General features: G+C 38.0%; 1 protein-coding gene across 2 annotated transcripts in view; it reads left to right on the plus strand.

Annotated features, from left to right (window-relative positions):
* Positions 1–12,990, plus strand: part of LOC148952311 (uncharacterized) — a 391,162-nt gene that overhangs the window by 186,107 nt on the left and 192,065 nt on the right. For both annotated transcript variants that reach the window (XM_089088921.1, XM_089088922.1), the window contains exon 5: positions 11,553–11,677. In XM_089088921.1, the coding sequence (XP_088945047.1) occupies positions 11,553–11,677 (125 nt within the window). The remainder of the gene's footprint in view (positions 1–11,552; positions 11,678–12,990) is intronic.

Consider the following 12,990-nt stretch of genomic DNA (forward strand, 5'->3'; position numbering starts at 1 on the left):
TAGTTCAGTTCAGTTAACAGCAGTTCAGTTTCAGTTTCATTTATATAACAGTAGTTCAGTTGCAGTAGTTCATTTCAGTTAACAGTAGTTCAGTTTATGTTTCATTTATATATATTTGAAAACAAAATACCTAACTTACATAACATTCCTGCCAGGAAAGCACACACACAAAAAAAATTTAGTATTGTTGCTTGATTTTTTTCGTTTAATTTGGCATCACTTCTGCACATGAGACATGAACTCAGTCCAGTGATTTACTGTTGTTTTGGATCTGAGAAGGACACTTCTTGATTATTTTGTAGACAAGTTCGAAGCAAAACAATCTTGATAGTATTAGGACAACAGACTCGCTTTATAATTTGTATCATAACTTGAAATTCTTCGTTGTATAGAGAGAAATAACCGGATTTTCAGAGTTCATATTATGGTTTATTTGTTCTTCATTTCGAGCAATAGCCTACTAAGTGGGACCAAGATATTACCTGATAAGTCACCCGTTATTTTTATTTGGTGTTTAATAACTTTGCAATTATTAGAATTATATTTATTTTTATGCCGAAATTTTTTAGATAGTTTTAATTGTATACTGAAAGTTACTGCTATCACAGCTCGTATAAGACTATGAAAAGCGTTATAGATTAGTTTGCTGTTGTGAGGCTACGTACTCAGTTTTTACTCCTAAATCAGTATTCTTTTTTTATACTTGACTTTTGCGTTTTCAGTAAAGCACTAGTTTTCTTTTCGTAGGATTATCCTACAAACATAGGAAATAACACCAGTTGGTTTGTCTGCACTGGTTTTATCGACATGTGTTAGATAGGATGTAAAGTAATAATCTAAGTTCGTTTCAAGTTTCAACTTCGTTCTTTACTTCCCGCAAAATATTTAGTTTTTTAAAATGAATCTTTGCCCGTTAAAAAAAATAAAAAAATCATATATGCTCGATCCCGCGTACAGCCTTTTTGCGCAAGGACTGTGGAGGGTCATTTCATCACCAAAAGCATATTTTTTGGACCTTTGAACTATGTTGAAAAAAGTGATCATCTAAAAAATTTTGGTTCTACGACTTTGGGGGGAGTGGGTGCAGGGGGAAGGGGTTAGCTCCCCACCATTCTCTTGGTCACTTAAAAATGGCACTAGTATTTTAATTTCTGTTTGAATGAGCCATTAAATATTTCTCTATGATGTTCTGGTAACCCACTAGCCCTGCTAATGTTGCAGTAGCCACCTGGTGAGCAGACGACTTATGAAACTTGCTGAGAGGGCTGGGAGGGGGAGTATACGGGAGCGGTTCTTGTAAACCCCCCACTTAAGGGTTTTGGACCACGATTATTGCAATGGTACCGTTTTATACTTCCAAGCTTTTCTGCTTAAGAAGTGGTACCAAAAGCGCTGCTTTTAGTGTTACATGGCCCTTACGGTTGGTAGAATTGATAAAAAAAACATATCGATATGGGCAATAGCTTTCAAATGAGTCATTAAACATCTCTCTAAGAAGTTCTGATAGCCCGCTAGCCCCAGCTTTTCCACTTGAAACATGGCACCAAAAGTGCCATTTTTTAGTGCCATTTGACGCTTGCAAATGACGGAATTTATAGTAAGAACGTAGATATGAGAAGTAGCTTTTATATGAGCTCTTAAGCCTTTGACTACGATGTTCTGCTAGCCCACTAGTCCAACCCTTTGAGAAATGGCACAAACAATGCCACTTGTAGCACCAAATGGCACTTTCATATGGTGTGATTTATGAAAATCACGCAGATATAAGATTTATCTTTTAAATGAAGCATTAAACATCTCTCTATGGTGTTCTGGTAACCAGCTAGCCCTGGAAAGAAAGAAGAAAAAAAGGAAACACATCAGCGCTACCGATGCAAAAAAGTGATTTTCATCGTTGTTCAAGGTGGGGGACTGTAATCCTACAATTCAACGTTTTCAACCTTCTGGTTCCAATGGTGCACGTTTTATTTCGCTCTGGCGCCATTTTCGAGGAGTATCATGCTTTTATGAAATTGCCATAAATTTCTTTTCGCAATAAACTTCTACTTTTAAGATTAACCAAAATAAGAGTTTCCATTCAAGAATCAGTTTCAGATGGTAATTTTTTCTCACTAGGCATTTTTTTCAAAATGCTTTTTTAGATTTTTAGTTACTATGGGCTGTGGTTCGCTCTTTACTAGGATGCAGCTACTACTGCAACCATGATCAATGATTCTATTAAATAGATATTAAGTCACATGCAAAATGTAACGATATCACAATAAGAAAGATAACACACAGTTCAGCGAAATTATACCAAAAATTGAAGAGAAAAGATATATAACAAAACTAGGGGACATCATACAATGGGGTCTTTTTGTTCAATTGAATTATGAAAATTACCATTGGTGACTATATACTATAAAATATTTTGTGAAAATATATACTACAAAACAAAAGCAGAAATTAAGGCAACTGAAACTGAACACACATCATTACCCTGCTCGATTAGCCTTCTCTTTTACTCGCATTTAAAATATGGTGATACTTAAAAACAATATTACTTGTGCCCTCGTCACTTGTTTTACAAAAAGGAAAAGACAATTTTCATCGCTAGAAGCTTATATTGAAAAAAATTGTTGATAATCCGCGCTAGCCTGATTTTTGCATACTAAAACAGTCATGCTCGGAAAAAATAAGTCATTTGTGTAGGTGGATGAAAACTGGGAACAAATCTTTGTTGATGTAGTACCTTTATCCCCTTCCACCCAAGAACGATGTGGGTATAATGTATTATTTTTTTGTTGTTGCTGTTGTTGTTTAGGCCAGGGCACTTTGTATCGAACAAGTTGTCGCAGGAAAAAAGGGCTAAGTCGATTGACAATAGAAAGGGCTGATGCCCTTTTTAATTGTCGTAAGTTATTGGAGGGCAGCTAATCCTCAGGGCGAGCCCTTGAGACAAGCTTGAATTTATTTATTTTTCTCTAAGTTATACAGGTTTATAGACTTGATTTTGCCTCTCAAGCCTTTTAAATGGGGAAGGGACAGAGGCAAGAAGTTAAGAGTTCCTTCTGATGACCCTTTGATGTGTCCTTGACACATCAGTGTCAAGGATGAAAAATGGGAACAAATCTTCGTTCATGTAGTACCTCTATCCCCTTCCACCCAAGAACCAAAAATATGAAGTCGGAAGAATAAAACATATATGTGTGGTGCAAGGTATCCGCGGTTGCTCTACCAAGGAAAAATGCAGCAACGAGATTTCCCCCACCCTTCAGAACCCAATTAAAAAAATAGGAGTGAAGCCCAATTCTTTGGGTTTCCTAGGGTACCAAAATTCGCAAGCTGCTATTTTAGATGCCTTTGGGTCCTAAAATTAAAAAACTGCTACTGCTAGATCCCAAAAAGTAACGGCCCGGGTGCCGAAGAATCAATTTTAGTGGCAATCGTGTCCTAGGTTAGGAAAATTTGGCCCAGGGAAGGAAAATATCAATCGTCAGACTGCTACAATTTTGTCGGTGCAATAATCTACTTACAGTGCTATATTTGGCAATACAGTATTTGGTCATGAAATGGCCCATAAGTTAACATGGTGCTTAAATGATGGCAAGATGGCTAACGTCATTGATTATGTTAATGTAAATTGAAGACTGGCAGTATTGATACAGGAAACTATGGTGCATAGGACTGCCACTACTGATTTTAAAAATGAAGATCACCATCCAGGTGTCTACAGTTAACTGAGAGCTAAACTTTAGGGAAGGTAACTAGCTCTCCGGGTGGTTAGGACGTTGATACGGTCCAAGAGAATTTAAGAGGAAATTTTCAATTAATGATAGATAAGAAACTGGTGAGTTTGGAGTTTGACAATGTTGAAGATGGATGGAATAATCTTAGGAAAAAAGTTATCAAAGTAGCAGAAAATATCTCAGGAAGGACAGTTGGAAAAACAGATAGGAATACTACTATCTAAAACGCTTCAGGCTTGGTAGAAGAGAGAACGTTTTTTGTACGAGAAAAAACGTTAGAAAATAAATGTTAGAAAATAAATAAATGTTTAAAAAACAAATGTTAAAAATAAGAATTAAATTTAAGGGTGTAGAGTAAACACTAATGGGTGAATTTAGGATGTGCCAATTGGAGGTAATGGGTGAAATTTTAAAGAATATCAAAGATGCAGTCAGTCGAAATCATAAGCAGCGCAATAGCGCTGCCTAAGTAAAGAACGATGTTGGCACAATGTATTATTATTTTTTTGTTTTTTTCTTTTTCTTTTTCTTTTTTCCATACCAGGGCACTTCGTATCGAAGGAGTTGTCGTAGAAACTTCGAAAAGGGCTCATTCGATTGGAAATTGAGAGTGGCTAGTGCCCTTTTTAATAGTCGAAAATGATTAGAGGGCAGCTGCCCCCCCCCCACGCCCACCATTCCCCCAAACAAATCCAATCAAAATTTTGAGATAGCCATTTTGTTCAGCATAGTTTATTTCCACATATAAAATATGTTTCTGTGGAGGACACTCCCCCACAACCCTTGGGGCAAGGGTTTTAGGTTATGCCCTGGGAGAATGTAAGAACGATTTTGGCACAATATATTATTTATTATTTTTTCCCTTTAGACCAGGGCATTTCGTATCGAAGAAGTTGTCGTAGAAACTTCGAAAAGGGCTCATTCAATTGGAAATTAGAGGGGCTTGTGCCCTTTAGAATAGTTAAAAGTGATTGGAGGGCAACTAACACCCTTTCGACGCCCATCATTTCCTCAAACACTTCAAATTAAAATTTGAGAGAGCCATTTTGTTCAACGTAGTTGATTTCCAGATAAAAAATAGGTTTTCGAGGAGGACACTCCCCCACAACCCTCAGGGCAAGGGTTTTAAGTTAGGTCCTGAGGGCATATAAGGCTTTTATAGAAGGCGTTGTCGTAGAAACTTCAAAAAAGGCTCATTCGATTGGAAATTTAAAGGGCTAGTGCCCTTTTTAATAGTCGAAAGTGATTGGAGGCCAACTAATTCTCTTCTCGTGCCCACCTCTTCCCCAAACACATCCAATCAAAATTTTTAGATAGCCATTTTATTCAACGTATTTTTAGACCATAACCTTTAAGTAACCTTAAAGACCGCATGGAAATTAGGTCTTTGAGGATGACGACCCCCCACAACCCTCAGGGCAAGGGTTGTAAGTTATGCCCTGGGGGCATATGAGGTTTTTATAGGACGCTTTGTCGTAGAAACTTCAAAAAAGGCTCATTCGATTGGAAAATGAAATGGCTAGTGCCCTTTTTAATAGTCGAAAGTGATTGGAACGCAATTAACACCCCTTCCACGCCCACCATTTCCCCAAACACATCCAATCAAAATTTTGAGATAGCCATTTTGTTCCATGCAGTTTAAATTTCAGGAAATTATACCTTTGAGAAGGACAACCCCCCCCCCACCGTCTTCAGCGCAAGGGTTATAAGTTATGCTCTGGGGGCATATAAGGTTTTTATTGAAATCTTTGTCGTAGAAACTTTAACAAGGGCTTATTAGATTGGAAATTCAAAGGGCTAGTGTTCTTTTTAATAGTCGAAAGGGATTTGAGGGCAACTAACCCCCCTCTCACGCCCACCTTTTCCCCAAACACACCCAATAAAAATTTTGTGGTGACGCTTTCTAATTAAGTTTAAATTACCTTAGGGACACAGTTTAATTACCTTAGGGCCATAGGTTATCTCCCCTATAAAGGGAGAATAAAGGCAACGACCACAGCATAACCCAAATACTATAAAACCACTTTACCCCAATTTCTAGATAGCCATTTTCTTCAACGTAGTTGGAAGTTTTGGAAATTAGGTCTTTAAGGTTGACAACCCCTCCCCCCACAACAACTTCCCCCCCCCACAGCCCTCAGGGTAAGGGTTGTAAGTTATACCCTGGGGCATATGATGTTTTTATTGAAAGCGTTGTCGTAGAAACTTCAAAAGGGCTCGTTCAATCGAAAATTGAAATGGCTAGTGCCTTTTTTAATAGTTCAAAGTGATTGGAGAGCGACTAAAGCCCCTCTCATGCCTACCATTTTTCCAAACACATCCAATTTAAATTTCGAGATATCCATTTTGTTCAACGTAGTTGAAAGTTCTGGAAATTAGGTCTTTTAAGATGATAACCCCCTCAGATTCCTCAGTGCAATGATTGTAAGTTATGCCCTGGTGAGATATAAGGCTTATATAGAAAGTTGCTGTAGAAATTTCAAAAAGGACTCATTTGATAGGAAATTGAAATTGCCCTTTTTGATTGTCGACAGTGAGTGGAGAGCTCACGCCCACCATTTCACCAAAAATATTCAATCAAAGTTTAGAGATAGCCATTTTTTCAACGCAGTTGAAAGTTCTGGAAATTATGTATTTAAGGATGACAAACCCCCCAGAGCCCCCAAGGCAAAGGTTGTAACTTATGCCATGGGGAGATATAAGGTTTTTATAGATACAGTTGTCGTAAAACTCCAAAAGGGGATCATTCAATTGGACATTTAGAGGGCTAGTACCCTTTGCAATAGTTATAAGTTATCGGAGTGTTACTAACCCCCCTCTAACGCTCAATATTCTTCCAAACACATCCAGCCAAATTTTTCAGGTAGCCCCTTTGTTCAATGGTGTAGACAGCTCAGAAAACTATGTGTGGAGTGACGACACCCCCCCCCCCAGCCCTCAGGGCAAGGGTTGCAAGTTATGCCCGGGGGGAATATAAGGTTTGTATTGAAATTGTTGTTGTAGAAGTTTCAAAAGGGCTCATTTGATTGGAAATTGAAAGGGCTGGTGCCATTTTTAATAGTTGAAAATGATTTGAGAGCGATTCACGCCCCTCTAAAGCCCACCACTTCCCCAAATACATCCAATCAAAATTTTGAGAAAGCCATTTTGTTTAACGTAGTCGAAAGTTCTGGAAATTAGGTCTTAGAGGATGACAAACACCCTAACAGCCCTTAAGGTAAGGGTTGTAACTTATACCCTGGGGGAATATAAGGCGTTTATAAAAGGCGTTATATAAGGCGTTTATTAGGTGAAAGTTTCAGGGAATGTTGAGAGGATGCTGAAATAAATCAACACACATCATGTGCATGCAGGTTCTCAAAAGGGCGTATCAACATTGTCCCAGAAACTGCTTAGAGTATTAAGTTGACGCTTCTAGCATGTGTTGAGGGGGGATATTGAAAAAAATGGTTCTATGTCCGTAATACTGCTAATGCTACTACCACTACTACAACTATTGCTGCTGCTCAAGCTAATTGCAATAAGCCGAGGCTTTCAGGGAACGTTTAGGAAATGTTGAACTAAATCGAAACGCACTATTTGCATTCAGGTTGCCAAAAAGATGTATGAACATTATCTCCTGAAACGCTTAGAGTATCAAGTTTAAACTTTCAGGGCATGTTGAGAGGGATATTGAGCTAACCAAAAGGCACTCTGTGCATAGTGCACTCTGTGCATACTAAGTTACAGCTCCTACTTCTACCGCTACTACTTCTATTACTACTACTACTACTAAAATCACTACTACTGAGGCTAAGGGTATGAAGATGAAACTTTGAGGGAATGTTTAGGGGGATGGTAAACTGAATCAAAACACACTATCTGTATGCAGGTTGTTAAAAAGATGTATCAACAATATCCCAGGAATGATTTAGGGTATTAAGTTTAAACTTTCAGGGCATGTTGAACTAACCGAAAGGCACTATGTACATACTACTACTACTACTACTTCTACAACTGCTTTAACTGCTACTATCGCTACTACAATTACTAACAGTTATTATTACTATTACCGCTACTGCTGCTACGACTATTACTAGCAGTCCTAATGAAGCCAAGTGTGTTACAGTGAAACTTTCAGTGAACAATGAGGAGGATGTCAAACTAAATCGAAATACACTATGCCGATTCAGGTCATTAATAGGGTGTAACAGCTATATCCAAGGAAAAACTGTGAATATTAAGTTGATATATTCAGTGCATGCTGGGGGGGGGGGGGAGTGTTGAACCAATCAAAAGATACTGTATGCATACTACTACTGCTACTTCTACTGAGGGGGATGTTGAATTAAATTAAAACACGCTATTTGTGTGCAGGCTGTCAAAAGGGCGTATCAGCAGTATTAAAAAACGGCTTAGAGCACTAGGGGGAAACTTTCAGGGCACGTTGAGGGGTATATTGAACTTTTACAAATTCCCTATTTACATAACACTAGGACAAGTAGAAGTAGTCTTAATACTGATACTGCTAATGGTATTAATGTGGAACTTGCGGAGGCTTTTGAAGGGGCGTTGGGCTAATTCGAAACACACTATGTGCGTGCAGCTTATCAAAAGGGTGTATCAGAATTATCTCAGAAACGGAATAAGTACTAAGTTGAAACTATCAGGATATGAGGAGGGATGTTGAACTAGACTAGAAAAGGCAAAATATGATGCTGATGCACAATATGATTCTAGTGATGCTACTACTGTTTATCATTAATACCGCGCCAAATGCTGCTACTGTTACCTCTGCTACTATGACTACTACTATTGCTAATGCTAAGGGTATTAATAAAACTTTCAGGGAATGGTGAGGGCAGTGTGGAAGCGGATGAAGACGCACCATGTAGATGTGGGTTATCAAAGGCGTTTATTAGTTATATCCCAGCAACACCTCAGGGTATTAAGCTGAAACTTCCAGGGCTACCAATATTACTACAACTTTTGCAACTACTTCTACTAACACTTTTACCGCTACTATTCACCTAGTTCGAAATGGTTGAAGTTAATCCAGATTGTCGAAATTATTGCTACCACTTTTGCTACTGCTTCTACTACTACTATTGATACTAATACTGCTACTACTGAACTGATTCAAAATAGTTCAAGTGCAACCAGGTTGTCAAAATAGACAAGGCTGTAAATATATCCGGTTGGGATATCTCAGGACTGAGGCAGGATATAAAGTAGAAATTTTCAGGGGAAATTTACGTTGCATTAAAATGGACGATCCACTAAACTAACGAAAAAAAAAGTTTGAGAAATAAAAAGAAAAAACTTTTTGTTTTAACAAACCTTTTATTTTGTAAGGTAAATCATCTTCCTTCTCTGAGTTGAGAATAACAAAACCTAGAATGTTTTATCTTGCAATGAAATATTACGTGGCATACTTTATGCTTGAGAAACTCAAAGGTATCCTGGATCCTCTATGAAATAGGAAAAGACTCGTGGGAAAATGTGAGACAGAAATACGGTAAATTTAGAAAATTGAAATAAAATAAAGAGCAGAGAATATGATAAATTGTGGAAAAGACGGAATAACTTAGCATTTAATGACAAGGTCAAACCCAAAAATTTTAGGCTCCGAAAGAGAATATTTTTACAAGTCACAATTTTTTCCCATTGGTCGACACTTGGATAAACTAATTCACAAATTGTATGTCCCCTGGGCCCGTTATTGCTGTGATTGGCTCAAATCAACTGGTTTCCTAAATGAGGAATACATCCCGTCCAGTAATTTTCCATTAAGACTTTCAGTTAGGATCAACACTCTATTGTACTACAAGAATATTTTAACATATCAATTCTCCCGGGACAATAAACTCTTGTTTATTTCTTAGCTAAGTTACAGTAATGACGAGAGACAGATCTTGTGAACCCTTTGCACCCTGTTTCTAATGATACCTCGGTCCATGTATCTGTACATCAGTACTCAGTGCAAGACCCAGTTCTACCGTCCTTTTCCCTAGAATTTGACCTTCTGGAGATATTAAAAATCAGCAAGATGCCTGGATAGTCAAGTTGAGCGCATCCAAGACCAATGAGTACCCAATCGATTGTCCTGTGTCCACGTCCAGACTTCATTTTAAGGTGGAGTTATCATGAACGTTGAAAAACTACTTCTTGTCCAAAATCACCTTTCTCAGTAAACCTCTCAGGGAGTGCATACCTAGATCAGGTCTAATCCTTTGCGCGTGAAAGTTGGGTGGAATTCTTTGCTCTAAGAGACTATTCCCAAACTATAATAACTTACTAGAATTGACTATCCAGAAAGGTCCCCCGTCTATACAGGCCTCGTATTAGGTCTGTTGCCACGTCGGGATGCACTCTCTTTGCATGGGACAGTGGTTGGCACCACTCCGGAGGATCCAAAATAGGGATTCAAAAGCGATATATATTACTATTTCAGTACTTCAATTTGAACCCCCGAAGTAAGAGAACTGTTGGTGTTCAATGGATGTTTTCTGCAACAGCATCCTCTGTACTCCGCTGACGAGCGATCCTGGTGAGTGCTGTCATTTTCTAAGGAAACACGCAAAGACACGTCACGCTAAGATTATTTAAAAAAGGAGAAACCCAGCATTGAGTACTTGAAGAGTGAGACGCTGAACTTCCATTTCGAATGGTATTCCGAGAGGCCGTCATATCTGAATTGCCGTTAGTTGATTACTTTGGAAGAAAATCGAACAAACACAGTCCTAGAAGAAAACTAAACACAAAGAAGCTGATTAGTAGTATTTTAGACCTGAATGGTTTAGCAGCTTGTGAAGGATGTCATAGACAAATAAATATTGGGAACCATCTGTACATTAAACTTCGTTATCACCATAAGAGATGTTACATCAGATTAATAATGAGTTGACAAATTAAAGAATAGTGTTAAATCAAGGCTATTTCTAGAATTGGCTTTCACTAGATCCTCAATTTGTAAAGTAAAACTTTCAGGATTACTATTGCCGAATTAATAACATAAAAGATGTACAGCTTCTCTCTTAGGCAAAACAAAGGCAAAAAAAACAAAAAAACAGAACAAACACGTAACGCACATTGCAAGCTACTGTCTATCTTTTATACTATCTTATCCTCTATACAAACTACCATACTATATCTCATGCAACAAAAATACTAAAAATGGAATTTGCTTTCTTCAGGGTGTTGCACTATTTTGTCAATTAATGAGACATAAATCTTATCAAACACCGTTGTCTAACTCTATTCAGCCATTAATTTCCTGGCTGTTAGAATTGTTACCCCTGAGCTCGTTTTTGCAATCGGAATTAAAGGTTTTTATTTCTTTTTCAGTAGAGTTGTCGTAATGTTTTTAAATTTGCTTCTTCTTATACATACTTTGAAACCATTGAGCCACATAATGAATATCGAAAATTGTTCCTTTAATATAGTCTATTTGGTTCAGTTCTTTTTGTCAGAACAACTTATTTTTTAGAAAATGGTAACAGAACAAAATAGGTCAAAAATTTTTGTACATAGGCCTACTTGTAATGTTCTACGGCGTAGTATGTAGATTACTGCGAAATCCGTGTGTTTAAATTCATCCTGTTCCTCTATATATTGCAAGACACTCAGTACCAAGTCAGTGTCTATTCTGAATTTCTCCAGTCTAGCCTCCTTGCCTAGCTCACCTTTTTTGAAGGAAGGATATTTTTCGCTATTAGTTTTTCTCTGTTTCCAGCTCGAGAGGTAATTGATTTTCTCGGGGTAAGACATAAAGTTACAACGACGCTTCAATTCTTCCTTTTCCCATTCAATCTTCGTAAAGTGACCGTATTTTTTCTCTTCCAGTTCCCGAAACAAGAATTATGAACGGTAACGAAGTATTCCTACAGCAAGGATCTGAATTAAATTTGACATGCCTCGTATCCCCAGGAATGGACCCGAGTTTAATATTATGGAGACACAATGGGCGAGTAAGTTTGCTACTGCATATGCTTAAAAAACCAATAAAAATACTTTTTTGTTATTCTGGCGTGGAACCTACAAAATAAATTTAAATGACCTTAGAAACCTCTGATTTGGTTAAAAAAAATTCCTAAAGAAGAAATTCTTGAGGAAATTTTGAAGTAGGGGATTGGGATTAATCTCTCATGTGAAAGATAGGACGTACTTTTTCTATTTAGAGTTAGACTGCTTCTCTAGAATTGGCAAACAGCTCCACACTATCCATTAGCGAGGATAAAATTTAACTATCATAGGCAGCGCAATGGCGCTGCCTAAGTAAAGAACGATGTTGGCACAATGTATTATTTTTTTCCATACCAGGGCACTTCGTATCGAAGGAGTTGTCCTAGAAACTTCGAAAAGGGCTCATTCAATGGGAAATTGGAGTGGCTTGTGCCCTTCTTAATAGTCGAAAGTGATTGGAAGGCAACTAACACCCCTTCCACGCCTACCATTTCCCCAAACACATCCAATGAAAATTTTGAAATAGTCATTTTGTTCAGCGTAGTTGATTTCCAGATAGAAAATATGTTTTTGAGGAGGACACTCCCCCACAACCCTCAGGGAAAGGGTTTTAAATTATGCCCCGGGGGCATATAAAAACGATGTTGGCACAATGTATTATCAATTATTTTTTTCCTTTAGACCAAGGCACTTCGTATTGAAGAAGTTGTCGTAGAAGCTTCGAAAAGGGCTCATTCAATTGGGAATTGGAGTGGCTTGTACCCTTTTTAATAATCAAAAGTGATAGGAAGGCAATTAACATCCCTTCCACGCCCACCATTTCCCGAAACACCTCCAATCAAAATTTTGCGATAGCCATTTTGTTAAGCGTAGTTGATTCCCAGATAGAAATTATGTTTTGTGGAGGACACTCCCCCAGAGCCCTCAGGAAAAGGGTTGTAATTTATGCCCTGGGGGCATATAAACTTTTTGTAGAAAGCGTTGTCACAGAATCTTCAAAAAAGGCTTATTAGACTAGAAATTCAAATGGCTGGTTCCCTTTTTAATGGTCGAAAGTGATTGAAGGGCAACTGACCCCCCTCTCACGTCCGCCTTTTCCCCAAATAATCCAATCAAAATTTTAAGATAGCCATTATATTCAACGTAGTTTTAAGTTCTGGAAATTAGGTCTTTGAGGATGACCCCCCCCCCCCTACAGCCCTCAGGGCAAGGGTTGTAAGTTATGCCCTGGGGCATATAAGGTTGTTATAGAAAGCGCTCTCGTAGAAACTTCAAAAAGGGCTCATTTGATTGGAAATGGAAATGGATAGTACCCTTT

This window comes from Artemia sp. Qi Xiang Cuo, chromosome 5, assembly GCF_049724085.1.
Source record: "Artemia sp. Qi Xiang Cuo chromosome 5, ASM4972408v1, whole genome shotgun sequence".
In the NCBI taxonomy this organism is placed as follows: domain Eukaryota; kingdom Metazoa; phylum Arthropoda; class Branchiopoda; order Anostraca; family Artemiidae; genus Artemia; species Artemia sp. Qi Xiang Cuo.